This window comes from Convolutriloba macropyga, unplaced genomic scaffold, assembly GCF_964194025.1.
Source record: "Convolutriloba macropyga unplaced genomic scaffold, txConMacr16.3 SCAFFOLD_920, whole genome shotgun sequence".
Classification (NCBI taxonomy): Eukaryota; Metazoa; Xenacoelomorpha; order Acoela; family Convolutidae; genus Convolutriloba; species Convolutriloba macropyga.
The window spans coordinates 38,134-59,910 of NW_027449978.1; the positions used below are offsets into that span (position 1 = coordinate 38,134).

The window sequence follows — 21,777 nt, forward strand, 5'->3', positions numbered from 1 at the left end:
TCATTTTCTATCAATTTTTTTTTCTCGTTTAACTTCAATTAATGTTTTTTCCTTCTTTGTTGAAATCATTGAGCCATATGACTTACTTGCTCTCGTTTCTGTGACTACAAATTAATCATCGGAGAGATTTTCTTTATGCCAGCTCTTGACTTCATTCAGGCATAAAAAGTCAATATCTTTTCCTTTCAAAAATGATAGCAGTTCTGGTATTTTATTAGATAAGCCTCGGCAGCTCCATTGCATGATTTTCATTTGGCCTTTCTGGCTGAATTGGTGGCTGGTTGTTGAATTCTGTTGCGTTGGAACATTCGTCAAATTGTTATTAGCTTTATTGATGCTGTCAAGTACTTTTTGACCTTTTATTTTATCACCGACAACTCTGGTTGAAGTAATACTGACAACATTGATTATATCACTGTAAGACATTGTGTTGAAGGTTGACATGATTTTGCTGAGTACTTCAGCAATCAGAAAAGTTATGTTTATCGATTAGACAGCTGAGTTTGGGTGTAAAGTTTCTTTTCGCCAATGCTGAGTTCTTGATATCTTGCTTTCTCTTTGTTGCTTCAACAACTGCGTTTTGATGAGAGGAACATCCTTTGTACACAGAAGCGTGTGATCCTCCAAAATTAGCACAATTGGCATTTTCTTTTTGTTCATATTTTCTGAAGCAATTTGAAAATATTTGTCATTTTTTGAATTTTATCAGCCATAGGTGTCAAGGAACATCCTCTACGTTTCAATAACAGATTACTACAGAGTTTCTGTTGGTAAAGGAATGGTTTCAAATAGTATTTCCACTTTCTAATATTTCAAGTTTTTTGATACTTTTTGTCGTTTTTTTCCTGTTTTTTCAGCCTCAAGCGCTAACTACCTCCCCTAGGGTTTGAGTATAACTCATTGTATAATTTCCAGATTGAGTGGAATGTTTTGAAGGATTTTAACATCTCGAATTTTAGTCTGTTTTCGACAATATTTGCCATTTTTTCAATTTTTTGAAATTTATGGTCATTATTCAGGTTTTTTGAGCCTCAAGGGTCAAAAAACTTCCATTAAGGTTTGGTAATAAGTTACTAGAAACATTTTGTCGGTAATGGATGAATTTTCATCTTTTTAATATCACACTTTTTAGAAATTTTCTTAAAAAAAAACTTGGTATATATAAAATTCTTTTTTGAAAATTTTTGTCCTTTAGGTTTCCTCTAGCCTCAAGAGCCACGGAACTTCTTCAAGGGTTTGATAATTTGTTACTTCATATGATATAGGCTTAATGGAAATTTTTTCAAGGTTTTAAACCGACGAATATAAGCTTTTTTCAAAAATAGTTGCAAAATTTTCATGTTTTTGTATATTTACAGGCGCCAGGGGCCCTGGGTCCTCCTCTAAGGTTTGATAATATGCTACTGCATAGTTTCCAGATTTAATGGGATGGTGATCAGTATTTTTTTACTCTAGTGTTTGTATTTTTTGTTTAAAATTTAAAAATTGAAAGTCTCAGAGATGGGTTAGTTGACAGAAATTTCGAGACAAGAAAAAGTTTTGAACTTTTTATCACTGCGAATTTGCAACTTTTCATTTTTGCCATTATCAGTTTTCTTTCTTTATAATTTATTTAATAGCAAGTCTAGAAAACTAGAAGTTGCAAAGTCGAATCCCATCATGGAAAATATTCCTCTCTCTCTTTCTCTATCGATTGGTTAGGGTCTCTTTCATTCTCTTTCTCGTTCATGTTTCATCTCTCTCTATCTCTCTCTTTGTTGATGCTGCATTTCAAATGCTGTTATGTGGCGTAATGCCATCATCTCTGATCCTCATTAACATTGAGTTTTAGTAGGAATGTTTTATCAAAAATGACTTAACAGGCACGTTTTGACAAATCATTGTTGATTGCTCTCAAAAGCAATTTGTAGCAAATACATTATTCCTGTTGGTCTCTTTTATGCAATTTTTTGCTTGGCCGATTTTTTGTCTGACCCATTTAACTTTCATATTCAGAAACGGGATAAAGAGGTAGCGCCCAGTTTGCAATAAGTGCTCTTAGAGCCTTTGAGCTCACTAGCCTTCAAGTATGCGATTCACAGAATCTGTTTTGGAGACTTATATTTATTGTGCGAAGAGCGGTTCTTTGTGATTGACCCCCCCCCCCACTGTTGCCCCCATGTTGTTGCCACCCCATCAGCCCCCAGCGCTCACTTACACCCCTTCAATTAAGCCAAAGCTAGCCTCACTAAACCGTGCCTAGCTACTAACGATGTTTCTCAGACTATGGGAAAAAATTGACCTGTTCACTATTTATCAGATGTTTAACAAGAAAAAAACATGAAATTGTTTGGAACCCAGATCTTAATATGGTTTTGAATATTAAAATAGATGCTTCTTTCAGTGTTAAATAAGGACCACGCATATTTTTGGTAAACATATTTTGATAAAGCATGATTTCCAAAGGTAAGCATGCATTGTACATGAGATCTCCAAATAATTAAACAAAAATTTACTTAATTTGCTAGTAATCATACACGGATCGTACAAAGAAATGGCGTATTAATACAAAAACATTATGCATGAGCTCTGTGTGATTAATATAAGAAGAGTCATTCAGAGCAGGTGCAAACTTTTGTCAGAGCACAGGTTCCAAAAACATCAAAAGCAAGTTCATTTGTAAGTTTCGAGAGTTTATGGGTTCGATGCACTGGCTTACATCTAGGTGGTTTCCATAGTGATGAGCGGATTCAAATCTTGCAAGAATCTTGCAAGATGATTCAAATATTGCAAGATTCTTGCAAGAATCTTGCAAGATATCAATCAAGGCCAAAAAATAAATCTGGGTACAAGTGTTTTAGGAAACATCTTTGAAGCAAGTTATAGTTTATTGAACAAGTTACGAAGCCTAATTCAATGAAAAAAAAATTAGCCAGGATTCAAAATCTTGCAAGAATCTTGCAAGATTTTGAATTCCGGAAAAATTATTTATGTGTTTTTGGTAGCTAAAACTAACTAAAAACCAAATGTCATGACTGATATCAGAATTCTTGATCAGCGAAACTGAAAACAAATGACTTTTTTCGTAAAAGCCTTTTGAATGTGAAATCTTGCAAGAATCTTGCAAGATTTTTGCAAGATTTTGAATTCAAATACAACTTTCCGACAAATAAATAGAAATAACTCGAGGCAATCATATCCGTCTTTTTAAAGTTCATTTTACCTAATAAAAAACAAAAATACTTCAATCTTTTTCTCATCTTTCTTTAAAACAGATTATTTTTAGAGATACAAACAGTTGGGACTTTTTGTTACTGATCCTGTCCGTAATTTAGCATGTTTTTGCTGTCGTAAAAAATCCGATTAATTTGAAGTCTAATTATCTTCCTAAGGAAACGTGAATTAACCTATGATGCCTTCAGTTGATAGCTATTGGTGTTAATGTCCTTGAAGTGTTTTCATTCAAAAAGAATCGGTGTGTTTTTGAAGTCTCATCTTTTGTTCTTCTTTCTTTCGATTTATAGATTAATCTTCATGTAAGAATATCAACCTTGACTTTCTGGTAAATCAAACATTAACTCAGCGAACGAAACTTTTCATTTCCTTTTCATTTTTATATCATACTTTTCATAAATTAAAGAAGGCAAAAAATTCTTGCTTGAAGAGACCACTCGACGAGGCAAAACTGCCTTCCCGGGCCGAGGAAATTGGCCAAAATTATGTAAGATCAGCGGCAACTAGCGTTGACAAGTCGGAAAATTCACCGCAATTTTCTTACATAATTTTGCGTTGAATGCGTTGAATTTGAAGACAAAAATTCAACGCATTCAACGCAAAATTATGTACGAAAATTGCGGTGAATTTTCCGACTTGTCAACGCTAGTTGCCGCTGATCTTACATATTTAGCGTTGAATTTAGCGTAGATCTTACATATTTAGCGTTGAATTTAGCGTAGATCTTACATAATTAGCGTTGAATTTAGCGTAGATCCTACATATTCTTGCGTTGACTTTAGCGTTGATCTTACAAAACATCAAAGCGTCCACTTGAACTATTAACCTCCAGTTGCGTATGGGACTCGAACTGCTGACCTCCTGTTTGCTTGTCGCCTCTTCTACCATTGTGCCACAGTACCTTGGTTTTCTTAAGAGCCGCAATTCTTATAAAGCGTAGATCTTACATATTTTGCGTTGAATTTAGCGTAGATCTTACATATTTTGCGTTGATTTTGCGTAGTATTTAACTTAGCATATTCAACGCATTTATCATGTGAGGCGTACTGGGAAAAAATTAAATTTTTTAAAAGTTTTGAAAAAATTTTGAATTCTTAAAATGGTCTGAAATGGTTTTTGCACCGTAAGGCAGCACTCAAAGGTTATTTTTTGCTGACTTCATTTTTCTCACCTTTGCAGTATAGGGTTCGAAACAGTGAAAAAAAATTGATTTTTTGAAAAAAAACTTGAAAAAGTTCTGAAATCGTAAAATGGTCTGAAATGGATTTTGCTCTATAAAAGAGCGCTAAAAAGTGATTTTTTGCTGACATCACTTTTCTCACCTGTGCAGTATAGGGGGTCAAAACAGTAAAAAAAAATTAATTTTTGGAAAAAAAACTTGAAAAATTTGAAATCGTAAAATTGTCTGCATTGGATTTTGCACTATAAAAGAGCACTAAACATGATTTTTTTCTGACCTAATGTTTGTCACCTTTGCAATATAGGGTTCGAAACAGTGAAAAAAATTGATTTTTTGAAGAAAAAAAACGAAAAAATTCTGAAATTCTGAAATCGTAAAATGGTCTGAAATGGATTTTGCACTATAAAAGAGCACTAAAGGTAATTTTTCGCTGACTTCACTTTTCTCACCTGTGCAGTATAGAGGATCGAAGCATTAAAAAAATTAATTTTTTGAAAAAAACTTGAAAAATTTGATTTGAATTGGATTTCGCACTAGAAAAGAGCACTAAGAAGTGATTTTTTTGTGACCTCATGTTTCTCACCTGTGAAGTATAGGGTTCGAAACAGTGAAAAAAATGACTTTTTGAAAAAAAACTCGAAAAACTTTTGAAATCGTAAAGTGGTCTGAAATGGAATGGAAAGATTAGCGTTGAATGCGTTGAATTTATGTAAGATCAACGCTGAATTCAACGCTAAATATGTAAGATCTACGCTAAAATTCAACGCTAAATATGTAAGATCTACGCCAAAATTCAACGCAAAATTATGTAAGATTAGCGTTGAAATTTTTGAATTTATAAAAGATCAACGCTAAATTCAACGCTAAATATGTAAGATCTACGCTAAAATTCAGCGCTAAATATGTAAGAACTACGCCAAAATTCAACGCAAAATTACGTAAGATTAGCGTTGAATGCGTTGAATTTATGTAAGATCAACGCTAAATTCAACGCTAAATATGTAAGATCTACGCTAAAATTCAGCGCTAAATATGTAAGATCTCGCCAAAATACAACGCAAAATTACGTAAGATTAGCGTTGAATGCGTTGAATTTTTGTAAGATCAACGCTAAATTCAACGCTAAATATGTAAGATCTACGCCAAAATTCAACGCAAAATTATGTAAGATTAGCGTTGAATGCGTTGAATTTATGTAAGATCAACGCTAAATTCAACGCTAAATATGTAAGATCTACGCTAAAATTCAACGCTAAATATGTAAGATCTACGCCAAAATTCAACGCAAAATTATGTAAGATTAGCGTTGAATGCGTTGAATTTATGTAAGATCAACGCTAAAATTTAACGCTAAATATGTAAGATCTACGCCAAAATTCAACGCAAAATTATGTAAGATTAGCGTTGAATGCGTTGAATTTATGTAAGATCAACGCTAAATTCAACGCTAAATATGTAAGATCTACGCTAAAATTCAGCGCTAAATATGTAAGATCTACGCCAAAATACAACGCAAAATTACGTAAGATTAGCGTTGAATGCGTTGAATTTATGTAAGATCAACGCTAAATTCAACGCTAAATATGTAAGATCTACGCCAAAATTCAACGCAAAATTATGTAAGATTAGCGTTGAATGCGTTGAATTTATGTAAGATCAACGCTAAATTCAACGCTAAATATGTAAGATCTACGCTGAAATTCAGCGCTAAATATGTAAGAACTACGCCAAAATTCAACGCAAAATTACGTAAGATTAGCGTTGAATGCGTTGAATTTATGTAAGATCAACGCTAAATTCAACGCTAAATATGTAAGATCTACGCTAAAATTCAACGCTAAATATGTAAGATCTACGCCAAAATTCAACGCAAAATTATGTAAGATTAGCGTTGAAATTGTGGAATTTATGTAAGATCAACGCTAAAATTCAACGCTAAATATGTAAGATCTACGCCAAAATTCAACGCAAAGTTATGTAAGATTAGCGTTGAATGCGTTGAATTTATGTAAGATCAACGCTAAATTCAACGCTAAATATGTAAGATCTACGCTAAAATTCAGCGCTAAATATGTAAGAACTACGCCAAAATTCAACGCAAAATTACCTAAGATTAGCGTTGAATGCGTTGAATTTGTGTAAGATCAACGCTAAATTCAACGCTAAATATGTAAGATCTACGCTAAAATTCAACGCTAAATATGTAAGATCTACGCCAAAATTCAACGCAAAATTATGTAAGATTAGCGTTGAATGCGTTGATTTTATGTAAGATCTACGCTCAGGCGTAGATCTTACATAAATTCAACGCATTCAACGCCAATCTTACATATTTTTGCGGTTTTTAGCGTTGACACCTCGGCCCGGGTTTTGGTGTTCTTACAGAACAGTGACTCTATAATTTATGTTTGACTTTGTTAGTAAATAAACTGTATATTGTTGCCTCTATGAACAGGAAACAATTTATTATTATTAACGAAAAACAGGACTTTGGGATCAGTGATTTGCTACAAGGGTACAACTTGTTGATAAAATTCTTTACAACAGAAGCGTAATTTTTGGGTTGAAGCATTTTATATGTTGCTCTTTATAGACCTGACAACGCAGATGACCCTGAAGATGAGAAGTGGTCAATGTACCCTTTCGGTAGCATATTAATGCACGCGTGTGTCCGTTGGTTGGAACAGGTGGGAGGATACACGACCATTGCTTGTATTCAGAGACCTCATAGACCACGAATAGTACTTCAGATAATTAAGAGTTTCACTGGTTATGGAGAGGGCGATGTACAGGTACGTTTCATCTGAAGTTCTCTCTTCTTTTATTCCTCGTAAAACAAAAATAATCTAAGGCCTCAAGAGTTTTTGTGTTCCCAAGGAAAAAAGATACGAAGATGGTCGTAAAGTAAGATATGTTCATCGTAATTGCTCGTTTTAGCAACGCTTAAACTACTAAATAGCCTGTTGCGATGTTTAATTGCTCTGTATTGTAGTATTTGTTGAGCCTCACAGGTAAATCTTACACTCTCAATACCAAAAATAAGACTTTGTGCAACTAATCCCGGGTCGAGGTTTTTGAGTAAATTTTTGTAAGAAATGCGGTGAATGCGGTAAATCTTTGTAAGAAATGCGGTGATTGCGGTGAATGCGGTGAAATTAAATATTTCACCGCATTTCACCGCATTTCTTACAAAAATTCACCGCATCGACATTTGTGGCAAATCAATGTAAGAAATGCGATGAAAGCGGTGAATGTGGTGAAAAAAAATAATTCACCACATTTCACCGCATTTCTTACAAAAATTCACCGCATATGATTTCCGAAGTTAACTCAATCTGATTTAAATTCACAATAAATTTCAAGGAAGTAATTGACAGTTGGCGCAGTGGACAAAGCAGTTGAAGGCATGCAGGAGGTCAGAGGTTCGAAACCGTGTGGGGACGGTTCTGTTTTCTAAGAATACTTAGAACGCGGTGAAAATAAATAATTCACCGCGATTCACCGCATTCACCGCAAAAAGATGTAAGAAATAAGCGGTGAATATTATTTTTTTCACCGCATTTCTTACGAAAATTCACCGCCAATCCTCGACCCGGGATAACATCTCAATTATTGTGCAAACGTTCATCAACGAGACTGATCAAATTTTTTGCCGATCTGAAAAAATTACTCGAACAATGCAAATGAACTTCAGATGAATTTGCAAATGAACTTGCAAATGAACTACTACTAACGAACCCAGTTGTCTTAGAGCAATTTGCCCAAAATAAAGTGCTTACCCGTGCACAGATTTGAAGATTTAAATCAATTATGTTAAAACTTTTTGAAATTTTTTAACTTAAAAGGTAGTCAATGAAATCGAATAAAGAATGCACTTTTAGACAATTTTATGTATTTTAATCTACTAAAATCGATTCTTTGGCTACCAATAAAATCTATTAAAATCCAATAACATCCTTTAAATTATTTCCTCCAAATCCACTAAAATACATTAAAATCCGTTTTTATCAATGATATTCAAGGTGATCTGTATTTTATAAATGGTCAAAAAGAATTGTGTTAAACACCTTCAATTGCTCTCAAACGAAGTTTGTAGCAATTATATTAGTCCTGTCGGTCTTTTTTAATGCGATTTTGCGCTTGACCTATTTTCCGTCTGACGCTTTTGACTTTTTGTCCTCAAAAACGGAATAAACAGGTAGCGCCCAGCGGAATTAAGTGCACTTAGAGCCTTTCAGCATGTTTTACCTCAAACTGTTTTGGAGACTTATCCTTATACTTATGATGTGAAGGGCGGTTCTTAGAGGTTGAAGACACCGCCACTGTTGACCTCCCCCCCACACTATTGCCCCCACCCCCAGCGCGCTGTTGCCCCCCACTCCAGTATTGCCTCATTATCCGCCCCATTCATCCCCCGGTGCACTGCCAATTTTTGACAATTTTGCCACTTTTTTCAATTTTTTGAAATTTATAGGCATTTTTCAGGTTTTTGAGCCAAAAGGGTCAGAAAACCTCCGTTGAGGTTTGATAATAAGTTAGTAGAAAAATTTTGTTGATCTCTGAATAATTTTTAATCTTTTAATATCACAAGTTTTTTTAATAAAACTTACAACTTTTTTAAGTTTTTTGAAATTATTTGTCTTTTTTTAAGTTTTTTAGCCTCAAGAGCAATGGAACTTTCTCTAGGGTTTGATAATATATTAGTGCATAATTTATAGATGTAATGCAAGGCTCACCAAGATTTTAATATCACGAAAATAACCAATTTTTCAAAATTTTTGCAGTTTTATTTTGTTTTGAAATTTTTCAGGCACCAGAGGCCGTTGGACCTCCTTCAAGGTTTGTTAATAAGCTGCTGATTAGTTTCTAGAGCTAATGGGGCAATGATCAACATTTTTTATGACATCAGTTTTAGTAAGTTTTTGTTATTTTCCAAGTGTATGGATCTTCATGAGCCTGTGAGACTATTTCAGGGCTTGAATCAGGGATGCCGGATAGTCTCGTGAGACAATGAAATGGTTCTTAAGATATTAATATCTTGAACTGTAGCAAGATGTTGTTCAAACTTGTCAACATTTTTCTGAGTCTATCGACCATTTCTGGCCAACGCAATTTTTCAAGTCTCGATATTTGGTTACTTGACAGAACTTTCTAGACAAAAAATGGTTTTGAACTTTTTTAATGCGAAGTTGAATTTTTTGTTTTTGCGTTTTTCAGTTTTTTTTTGTGATTTAATTACAAAGCTAGAACACCAGAAGTTGCAGAGTCGAATATCATCATGGAAAAAACTCCTTTCTCTCTTTCTCTCTCTGTCGGTTAGGGTACTTTCATTCTCTTTCTCGTTCAAGTGTTGTCACTCTCACTCGTGCTCTTTTTTGTTGCTGCCACTCTTCAGCTGCTGTTATGTGGCGTACTCTTTGATTATCTTTAACAATGAGTTTTAGTAGATATATTTTTTTATCATAAATGACTTCACCGGCACTTTTTAGGAAATCAGTGTTAATTGTTCTCAAAAGTAAATTGTAGCAAATATATGAATCTTCTTCTCTTTTACGCAATTTTTTGCTTGGCCAATTCTTCGTCTGACCTATTTGTATTTCGTCTTTCGTCTTCAGAAACTGGATAAAGAGGTAGCGCCCAGTTTGCAATAAGTGCTCTTAGAGCCATTGAGCTCACTGTTCACCCAAACCCGGAGGTCACTAAACCGTGGCAAGCTGCTGACGAAGCCAACTGCTCGCGGGTGGTTTGAGAGCAATTCGCCCGACGTTAGTCGGTAATGTTTTGTTAGTAGCCGCCCACAACTTCTCAGCCGGCTAGTATAGCGCTCCTTTTTTTACAATTCAAAGAATTTGAAAAGTATTGGGGCGCTGTCTTTTCTTTTAAGATCTGTTCACACATTTTCATGATTTTTGAAGTCAAATTAATTTTGGCATGCAGTAACAGAAAGTGGAGCGGAAAAGCGAGTGGTTTTGCGGCGCGAAATTTTTTTGCTCTAATTTTAAAATATAGTGATCAAACGGTGTTTGGACAAAACTTCCTTTTCTCGCTTGCGGTTTTTTGTTCACATTTGGCAATTTCACTTTGATTTTTACTGTTTTTTTTGATGTTTTGATTTAGATTTTTTTCTAATTGGTTTTCCCAATCCATTCATAGGCCATTTTAGGTCTAGTTTTCTGTTAAGTCAATAAAATTTCTTTGAATTGTAGGTCAGGACTTGTCCTGCTATGTTTTTTTACTTCGTCGCACAAAACAAAAAAAGTTTCGCTTTACCTCATTTTGCGGCTTTTTCAAAATTTTGCTTGAAGTCTTTTTGACTTCTCTAGCCTAGTTTCCCTCTTCTCTCATTCTGCTTAAAATGATTTTGAGCATCAGTTGCTCAGCAAAACAATTCAAAATGAACAGAGTCATTATAAAAAAATGAAGTCAGAAAAAGAAACGAGATAAACCCATAAAGCCCAATTTTAGATGCCCGCTATTTGAACATCGTTCCCATAAGTCTTAGTTGCCATCTCTTTTGCCTATTGGTATTGATATTGAGTTTATTTTGCAATATCTTCTATTTTGTCAACCCAAACCATGCTTATTGGAATCAACCGCGGCTTTCTTCCAGCAATCTGCCGGGTATGTTTCAAATTATAAATAAAATGTGAAATTACATTAAGTTACATCAAATTGAAAATTTGCAGTTAATGATGCTTCTTCAGATATCCTCAGTTATCTTGAGCGATAATTACACTAATTATTAATAGCCATCCTGGTCTTCTCAGCCAGCTATTATAGCGCTCCTATTTTTTTTTACTTCGTCGAATAAAAAAATGTTTCGCTTTACCTCATTTTGCCGCTTTTTCAACATTTTGCGTGAAATCATTTAGACTTCTCTAGGCTAGTTTCTCTCTTCTCTCTTTCTGCTAATAGTGATTTTGAACATCAGTTGCTCAGCAAAGCAATTCAAATTGAACAGAGTCAGTATAAAAAATTGAAGTCAGAACTTGAAACCGGATAAACCCATAAAGCCCAATTTTAGATGCCCGCTATTTGAACGTCGTTCCTATAAGTCTTAGTTACCATCTCTAATGCTTATTGGTATTGATAGTAGCCCCTGTAGCCTCTCTCTAAGAAACAGAAGTACGTTATATTCAACTACGAATTGCCATCAAAATAAATCGGACTTACAAAATGTTTTTGTACAAAAATCATTTTTTTTCAATATCTTCTATTCTTTCAATCCCAATGATACTTATTGGAATCAACGGCGGCTATTTTCCAGCCATCTGCCTGGTCTGTTTGAACCTCCGATCTCTGGACTGGAAATAAAATGCATCATTAGGATTCCAACTTAAAGAACTAGCCGTTGAGAAAATTTGGCAACAATCATTTTTTAAACAAAAATTTCAATGTTTTTTTTTAATTTTTGTTAGAATAATATTAAGAAATGCTTCTATTTAACTGTATTTGATGATGAAAGGTAAGTTGATTCAAAAAGTGTCCGCACAGCTATAACACTGAGGAAATGTGAAAAATTCTTTATTAATAGCCGCAGAGCAACAGCTGGGCTATTATTGGCCTTCTCTTGATTTTTTTTATTTCGTCGTCGCGACTTTTTTTCTGACCATATGACGTTGCAACCGCTTCAAATATGCTTTTTGTTCATTCGTTCATGCAATTTCAAAAGAAGTGCGTTTGTGACGTCATTTTTCGCTCTTAGTGGAGCGAGGTTTTTGTTCATTCGCGTGATTAAATTTTTGGTCACACTTGATTTACCTCACTCTCAAAAATGACTTTCTCACTTTGAAATCGACTTTTTTAAAAGCCGCCCTCATTTTCTCAGCCAGCTCTTATAGCGCTCCTTTTTTTACTACGTCGAACAAAAAATATTTAGCTTTACCTCATTTTGTCGCTTTTTCAAAATTTTGCGTGAAATTTTTTGTGTTCTCTAGGCTAGTTTCACTCTTTGGTCTTTCTGCTCGAAGTCATTTTAAACAACAGCTGCTCTGCCAAGCAGTTCAAAATGAAGAGAGTCAGTATAAAAAATTCCATGACAGAAATAGAAACGGGATAAACCCATAAAGCCCATTTTTAGATGCCATGTACTTGAACTTTGTTATCATAAGTTTTATTTACTATCTATAATGCTTAATGGTATTCAAACTCGACCCTGTAGACTCTAGATCAGCAAAGCAAATCAAAATGAAGAGAGTCAGTATAAAAAATCAAAGTCAGAAATAGAAACGGAATAAACCCATAAAGCCCATTTTTAAATGGCCGATACTTGAACTTTGTTATCATATGTTTTTTTAATTGCTATCTTTAATGCTTCTTGGTATTGATACTAGACCCTGTAGACTCTCAGTGAGAGACTAGAGTATGTTCAATTACGAAATAACATCAAAATAAATTGCACTTAAAAATGTTTTTTCACAAAAATCAATTTTTGTTGATTTTTTTTCTTTCAATCACAATTGAGTTATGGGAATCAACGGCGGCTGTTTTCAGGCAATCTGCTTGGTATGTTTTAAACTTAATTCAAAGAGATCAGGTCAAATGGGTGTGTGTCATTCTAAATGAAGGTTATTTGAGAGCAGCTAAAAGAGGCAGCAAAAAATTATACAGATTTTTAATCAAAATATAACATATCAGCCTTCAATGAAAAGACGATTTTTTGGTCTGTCTTTTTTTTGTTTTTTTTTTAAAACGCAGATCGACTAAGCTACTCTGGTTATATTCTGGCAATCTGCTAGCTATGTTGTTGAAAATTCTTTCAAAATTATCAATTTAATACCTACTTCAGAACACTGAATTCGCGAAAACAAGCTTGTTGCTCAGAACCAATTTTCAACATAGCAACGCTTAGATTAGAAAAAAAACAAATATTTACAGGTGCAAAAAATTTTAGTTCATCGAATAGTTGGATATAGGATAGAAGATCGTACTTTGAAAAAATAAAAATGTTTCAAAGTAAGAAAGGTTTTCATCATTAAACTTTTCAGTTCGGAGAAACTGAGATAAAAAATGGAAAAAGCAAAATCTGATAAATTTTTCGGGGAGAAATTAAAAATCTATCTAATTTCTGGATTCCAGAAATTATTCTCAACTTACTATGAGGAAATTATTCATCTTGGACCAACGAACAAAAGTTATATAGAACAATAATGAGAATAATACTTGCGATGTTAAACGAAAAGTGAGAATGAATCGCAGAAAAAATTGAAAAAGAAAAGAAAATAAAAAGTTCTCATTATCTAAAAATTTTGCGAAGTTCAAACAATGGTTCCTCGAAGCCCATAAAATTCCATGCCCGATTGTTCAGTGACTTTCCCATACTACATACCGCATACTAACTGACAGCAAATAACAATAGAGCTAAATAAACGAAATTTTGTTCCAAAACCACAAAGATTAGTCATTTTTTCAGAACTATCGGTCATTCGCTCGTTACATCTGTCGTACTCTAATTTTTATGTATATGCTTTTGCTATGCGAGAGCGTTTTGCTTGCTGATTGGACTTAGCGGAGCGAAATCGCATGAAATGGAAAATCAAAAGTATAACTTAAGTTTTTATAAACAAAACGTTATCAACTTATCAGACATGTTTGATCACGAGGCTTGAGACATAGGATGAATGAATAGAAGATAACTTGAAACAAGAAACGTGAACAAAGCAAAACTGGGATTAGCAAGAAACAAAGGGCAAAATAAAATGAACTAAAAAAGACATCGTTATAAATTTTACTGCACTAAATGAATTTAAAGGTACATACATAACACAGGCATGACATACCCCTTGATGTGAAAAAGGTGTACGAATAAGATAGTTTTTTGTGTATAATAGTTTTAACCAATTTTACAAATTAATACTTGGTCCCCGGTTAAAGAGATAATAACAATATATGTACTGGCTATCATAACTAATAATAAAATACGATATGAGAAACTATGAGTTCATGAGTTCCAATGCAATTGTTAAATCTAAGATCAATCATAGCTCTCGAAGTTAAGTCTAAATTCAATCACTGATTCTCAACTTCGAATTTAGTCATATATCTGACATACTCCTTGAGTGTCGGGTTCTTTGATCTACAATAGGGCGAATTCGCGGCTCCGTTGGCGACATATCTCTAATTACTGGAGAAGTTTTATCTTTCTCTGGAAGCTGATCGGCAGCGGTCTGTACCATTTGGAACGCAGAGATGTCTGTGGGCCGATAACTTCCAATATCAACTGCCCCGCGCGGTCTCTTAGGGGGTGCTGTTATTGCAGAGTCAAATGAAGAATTTTCAAAGCCCTAGAACAAAGGACTATGACTATTCCTATCGGAGGATATTCGGTGTTTTAGTGTTGGCCGCAGGTGTTGTAGTGTTGTAGTGCTGTAAGGCGGATGTTGATGCCGAGGATTGTGGTATAATCAATTCGCTCTACGAGTCGGCTTTTTTGTTGTTTAGTTGATTTCGCAGTGCAATAAAAATGGGGTAATTTTGGGTTCCGTTCTCTAATCGCGCGTGCAATATTTGAAAAGAGAAGATGAAACTCCGCTACCGGGCTCGGGCGCTCCTGTTCGATGTTTCATCTTTTTGTCGCCCTTGTGATCTTCCTTGTGATTTTTTCAATGTAGCTCTGAATGGGTTACTGTATGAGTTTTTCACTATTTCAAGTCCCGCCTTGATCAGCATATACATTTGACGGGTTTGCCAGTCCTGTAGGGTTTCAAACTTGGCAATATCGCTATTTCTGACCGTCACAACGGCTTTGATCGGCTTTGATCCCTCAAGGTTTTTCTTGGATCGCCGTTTTCCGTAGATCTGGCCAGCCAATTTCACTTGGACCGCTCTGTCGGTTAGTGGGATTAGCCTGCGCGGTCCAGATCAAAGAAAACTTGACTCCCCATCTGTTCGTTGCCTCTCTTTCATTGGAATCTTTCGTTGCCCGAGTCATCCCTTTTTCCAATTCAATGTCACTTCTGTACCCGTTGATCCATTTGTTGTCTGGGAGAACGTCTTCAGGGAAAACTGTGTCTTAAAAACAGTTTATAATGCTCTCGTAGGAAAGATTAGATAGTTTAGATTTTGTAGAGATTAGGCTGAGCGATAAAATAATCTTTCTAGCAAAATGTGCTTCAAAGCGCGAAATCTTTGTTGTTTTCCGTTTACATATTTGCAATTGATGAACAACTATCTTTTTTGCATGATTTATGTTGAACGAATTATTTGCCGGTTTGATACAATTAAATCTATTCCTAATCGAATTCGTGTTTCTACCAACCCAAATTCTCGATGATCATTAACAGGATCTTCAATAATTTCAATGTTATTTCTATTGAAAAGGGTCTTTACTTGATGTCCTACAGAGCATTTTCTTTGATCCAAACGGATAGAGCGAGATATTCCGTGATTTTCAATACACATGACCAAATTTTTTAATACTATAGGACCATTGGCTGTTTCATAAATACATGCGGCAGGAAATCTGGAGAATCGATCTATTGCAGCTACGAAATATATTTCATTCCCTTTTTCATCAAAAATTGATCCTCCAAAATCAATTTGTATGTCCTGATTCGGTTCAAAACAAGGTAAATGAGGCTGAATTTGCTTAGCAAGAATTCCAGATTTAAGGTACTTACCCATTGCTGTGCAAGGTTTACATTCTGTGGATTTTACTACGAGCGCGTGGTACTCGTATGATCATCAACAGTGCGTGGCCATTAATATCGTTCACACGAACTGGGATGGCTCGCGTTAATGTCTTTAATGGGTTCCTCGCGGAGGACATTAGGGATTCCTATTTTTCGTCTATACAGACGCAGCCACAACGGACGTGCAAATCCAACCAGTATGAATGGATATATGGATTTATTGTTTTGAGTTGCTTTTCATTATGGTTTGAAATGCAATCGCGTACCTCTTAAAGGACCGCCTCTCTGCTAGTTAAGGAGGCTATGAGAGATTTACTGAACATTTTTCCACGATGTTGTCAAATTTTGGTACTTGAGGGCTAGGGGTCAGAGGAGTGCTAACACCCGATGGTGTTGCAGGGGAAATTGGGACAGTTGGTTCTTTAGGGGGGTTTCCTGTGCGAGAAGAAGTGGGGGGTCGAGGGTGGATTCGCTGGGCGGAAGGAGTCATTAAATTGGACTCGGGTGATTTGCTTCTTAGAAGGCCTTGTGGTTTTCTTTTTTTATGGAGTTAATATCAGATATTTCGGGTGATTTAGAGTGAAATTGAGACTTAATTGTTTGCGGCTGAATTCTAGAGTAGTTCTAAGTGTAGCGTTAATTGGTTTTTGCGACGCGGGGTATGCATATTTAGAATTCTTTAGGTTATAAATTGTATTTGTGAACTGATTTTGCGGTACGGCAGATAGATAAAATTCACGTGTATAGAGCGAGTGGCAAATGTGCGAATTGTATTTATTGACTTAAGGGCAGGTTCACTCTTAGGTGTGATTTGCGGTAGGGGATCATGTAATTTTAATAAAATAGGTAATTGAAGTGCAGATTGACTGGTAATTTAATTTTGGGGAATTAGCAGATGCGGAAATAAGCTGAAGTATAGCAATTAAAATTCCACATTATAAGCGGAGACATTTTAATTAGGTTGGCGTGAGATGTAGTCCAGTAATCCTATTTTCGCCCCTGGCATATGCTCAATATTGAATTGAGAAGGCAAAATTCTTTCTACCCAACGAGTTAAACGACTATTATATGATTTGCTAAAACAATTCTCTTTCCATATTAAAAGGAGTGGTGCTCTATGATTGTGAATGACAGTGAGAAGTTTTCCGTATAAGTAGTTTTTGAAATATTCAATGGAAGAAACTACACCCTTAAGTTCAAATTCATTAACAATTAATCTTTTTTTCCCAAGAATTTAAAAATCTACTTGTAAAAGCAATCGGTATCCGCCCATTTACCGTTAATTGTTCTAGAGCTGCCCCAGGACCGGAACTAGATGCGTCACACTTGACTTGTGTTTCAAGTTGCGGGTTTTAGAGACACTTATCTATGGTATTCAAGATGCGGTTCTTTATTTCATAAAAACAGTTTTCATTTACTTCGGTTCAGATGAATTTAAATGTTTTTTCAACAAAAGTAGTAATGGATAACTAATTTGTGCAAAATTGGAATAAACATACTGATGTAATGTATCGAACCAAGGAAAGATCGAAGCTTCTTTAATTTCTTTGTTGCTTATAGGGTCGAAATAGTTTCAATGGCTTTCAATGGTTGAAATATCTGATTGTGAATTATGATAGTCAAGCCGATCAATTTGTAACTTTTAAGAGGGGCATTTTAGAAGGTTAATCCTGAAGTTTTCCTCATCCAATAGTTGAAGACAGTATACAGCTTATTATTTTTGTTTTTGACCTTGCTCTTATCCTTTGATAACAACTAAAAGGTCATCAGAGACACAGTAAGTGTTTTTCAAACCGATTAAAGTGTAGTCCATAGCTTTCTGAAATTCCGCTGGCATATCTGTTAAACCGTACAGTCCAGTTTGATATCTGTATGTGCATGTCATGCCGCCAACTAGAAAATTAAAAATACAATGATTAACGGTTTTTAGGTCTAAATTTAATTGATTGTATGCGTATTCCAAATTAAAAATAGAGTAGTGTTTTGCGACGCGAGATCACTAATTTAATGAGATATGAATTTGATGAGCGTATCAATTTTGCGCATCTGATTTTTGATTTTGTGGATTGCTTTATTTAATATTTTTGAATCAAGTGCAAGTTTCATTGACTGATCGTTTCTATCAGTGACTACCACTGGGGAGATAAAAAATTTATCAGGCCATTTTGTGAGTTTTTTTATGGGTTTCTCTTCCAGCAATTTTTTGAGTTTGTCATTAACTTTATCTTGTCAATTAATGAGTATGCGTCTCTCTTTTTTATTTCTAGGTTGGAAAATTTTGTGAAATTTAGATTTTGCAACATAATTTTCTGAACGTCTAATGCGGGATATTAGATTAGGAAATTTTGACGCTGCTTGTTCTTTGAATTCAGAGTTTGGTAAAATTGAATTGACTTGATTACCTGTATACGCGGATGACTGAGTTACTCCTAGTCTTAACTGGTCGAGCAGATCATTACCGATTAATGATTTCAGATTACCGTATTACAGAATTCAGTACTAACCGTAAATGTAGCGGATCCCGTATTCCAACCGTTGCTCAATACGGGAATTTGTATTTTGCCTTCGATTCTAACTGGCTCTTTGAAGAAAGTTTTGAGTTGCGGTTTTGCATTTTTGCGGACCCAGATCGCATGTGAACTACGATTGAATACCCGCGATGCGAGTGATCGATTAAGAATGCTGCATGCACTCCCGGAGTCGACGAAAAGTGTAGTCGAAATGCTACCGATTTTGATCGGATTGTTAAAGGGTTCTGTTTTTGCAAGATCATTTTGATTTATTGCTACCATATTATCCTCTCCTCTAATATAGTCAGATTCATAGTTTTGATGACTGTAGGAAGTTTACCGAATCTTCAGGTTGTGGACCTCCATCCATTGTGTTCACTGATCTATTCTTTGGGTTTTGCAGCTTTTGATTCTTTTTCAATGGCAAACTTTTTCAATGGAGTTGTCGCTTGTTTTGCCTTTTGCTGTGCATTTACCTCGATGATTTGGAAGTCAGTTTCCGCCGACGTTTGAACAAAAGAGAGGTGGGCCTATTTGTGGAAAATGTTGGAGAGCCACCTATTTGATGATCGATAGCTAGGGGTTTGCCGAATCTCGTTTACGCTAGCCTGGATGAGAGTCATATTGTGTTCTTGAATCAAATGTTGATTTCGCATTTCACGTTTCATGTTTTTTGCCAAATCCAATGCTTGTCTCGGCTCCACTGTCTGTTTAAGAAGTTCCTCTGGAATTTCTGGATCAATTAAGTTTGTTGTGAACACGTCACGTATCAGGGTTTCTTCCTTGTTCTCAAAATCACCAAATTTGAGTTTCTCGTAGAATTGTTCAACAGTTTCGTCTCAAAGTTGCTTCGTAATAGAAGAGACGTGACAATCGAAAGTAATATTTTGTGGTCCTATAAACACACCTTCTACTATTTTCCAGAATTCAGCTGTGGAAAGCGCGTCAATCATTATGTGTGGAATTTTGCTACTCAGAATTCTTCGTCCTTCCACACCAATGCTCAATTAGAGTAGAGAAACTGTTTTTTGGTCCGTGAGTGGTCAAGGTTTGTCCTCACACATGACTCCGACTACGATCAACCTTTAGCATATTCTGCAGCATTTATTCTGCTAGTTCAGTTTTTCTTGTGCATTACGAGCGTTTCGTTCTCTCTCAGTTTGTGCAGAAGACCGACAGTTGTCTCCTCGTAGATTGGTTCCCAAAGGAGGTGGACCATCTCGGTTTTCCGGCCAAGAAGAGTATCGAGTGTGATGTTTTCCTTTGCAAGTAATGCTAGTTTGTACTGGACTCTCCACTTCTCCCTTCTTAGAGGTGGGTCGGGTGTTGGTTTGTCCCAGAATAATTCCGAGTGGTGTACGTTTGTTTGCTGACTTTGCCATGTCGTACATTACTTGTTTTGTATACGCGTTTGCTGTGCAAGAGCGTATTACTTGCGGATTGGATTTCGCGGAGCGAATTTGCAACTTCAATTTATTAATGAACTTGCGACGCGAGATCAAGAAAAAAGCGAAGCAACTGGATTTGAAATGGAAATTCAAAAGTATATCTTAAGTTTTTATAAACGAAACGTTATCAAGTGATCAGACATGTCTGATCACGAGGCGGGAAACATAAGATGACTGAACAAAAGATAACTTTGAACAGGAAACGTGAAATAAGTAAAATTGGGATTATCAAGAAATGTAGGGCAACTTAAAATGAAATAATTAAGACATCGTATTAAATTTTAGTGTACTAAATATTTTATAAGGCAGATGCATAACACATGTATCACAACCTCCTAGCACTAAAAGTTCACTTTCAAGTAGGCAATTGATTAAAGTTTTTCCATAACAACCATTCAAAAGACATGTGAAATAGTAAGGAACTATCAAACTTAGACAGAGCAAGCGACAATTTGACTTTGTTTAATGAGTTTCAATTGACAAAAACAATCTATACTGATACCAATCAAACTAAACGATAACCAAAGCTACCGCAAAGATTAACTGGACTCAAACAAAGAACTTGTAAATTTTAGAAACTTGAAGAATTAAGCAAAAAGGGCTGCTATCTAAAATAGATTATGCAAAAATGGCTTTGACGCGTAAAAGTCATGTTTTGTAAAAGGTCGAGCTATTCTCCAATACGATTTAATGTCAATTTATTGACCCCTCAAAGACCTGTTACAGATCCGCTCTTTGGATGACATTCCTGACTTGGAGACATCTGATGTGATGCATGGTAAGAGCTTTGTTTCTGTCTAACTGCTTCTCTTTTTAATAGCCGCTCAGCTTCTCAGTCGGCTATCTTAGAGGTGGGTCCCAAAACAAGAGTGAGAAAACGGTGTTTGAACAAAAATCCGCCTTTTCGCTAGTTGTTTTTTGTTCACATGCGACAATTTCACTTTGATTTTTACTGTTTTTTCGATGTTTTGATTTAGATTTTTTTTCTAATTAGTTTTCCCAATCCATTCATGGTCCATTTTAGGTCAATGAAAATTGCTTGAATTGTACGTCAGGACTTGTCCTGCTATGTTTTTTCATTTCTTCGTGCATTTTGACATTAATTTTCAGTTTTTAAAAATTTTTTAATTGCTCTTGAATGAAGTTCATAGCAATTAATGTAAACGTGTTGGTATTTTTTAAGGCAAATTTTTTGCTTGAACATTTTGCGCTCTTCTTGTAAAACATTTTCCTCAAGTGACCTCTTCAAGCTTTCGTTTTTCATTTTTGAGTGATCTCTGCTCTCACTCCGAATTAAAGCTGTTTCTAATATAAAATAGGTTGTAGCAAATCAAAGACAAGGGCTTGGTAGGAGATTGGGCAGTGATTCTGGTTATCGATCGGGAGGTCAGTGGTTCGAATCCCGATCGGTTCAAATGTTTTACCAACCGCCTGTCGTTCGAGAGCAATACTTCCGACAACAGTCGGTTTGTTTTGATTTGACTTTTTTAAACTCGTTTTTTTCAATAGCCGCCCTCATCTTCTCAGCCGGCTATTATAGCGCTCCTTTTTTTTACTTCGTTGAACAAAAAAATGTTTCGCTTTACCTCATTTTGTCGCTTTTTCAACAATTTGCTTGAAATCTTTTTGACTTCTCTAGGATAGTTTCTCTCTTCTCTCATTCTGCTTGAACATCAGTTGCTCAGCAAAGCAATTCAAAATGAACAGAGTCAGTATAAAAATTGAAGTCAGAAATAGAAACGGGATAAACCCATAAAGTCCAATTTCAGATGCCCGCTATTTGAACGTCGTTCCTA

The 21,777-nt window shown here is 35.3% G+C and overlaps 1 protein-coding gene across 1 annotated transcript in view; it reads left to right on the forward strand.

Moving 5' to 3' along the window:
• Nucleotides 1-21,777, forward strand: part of LOC142355523 (uncharacterized) — a gene marked incomplete at its 3' end in the record, with an annotated part of 39,274 nt that overhangs the window by 11,684 nt on the left and 5,813 nt on the right. Inside the window, exons 3-4 of the mRNA XM_075407654.1 lie at nt 6,987-7,185; nt 20,708-20,759. Coding sequence (XP_075263769.1) covers nt 6,987-7,185; nt 20,708-20,759 — 251 coding nt within the window. The remainder of the gene's footprint in view (nt 1-6,986; nt 7,186-20,707; nt 20,760-21,777) is intronic.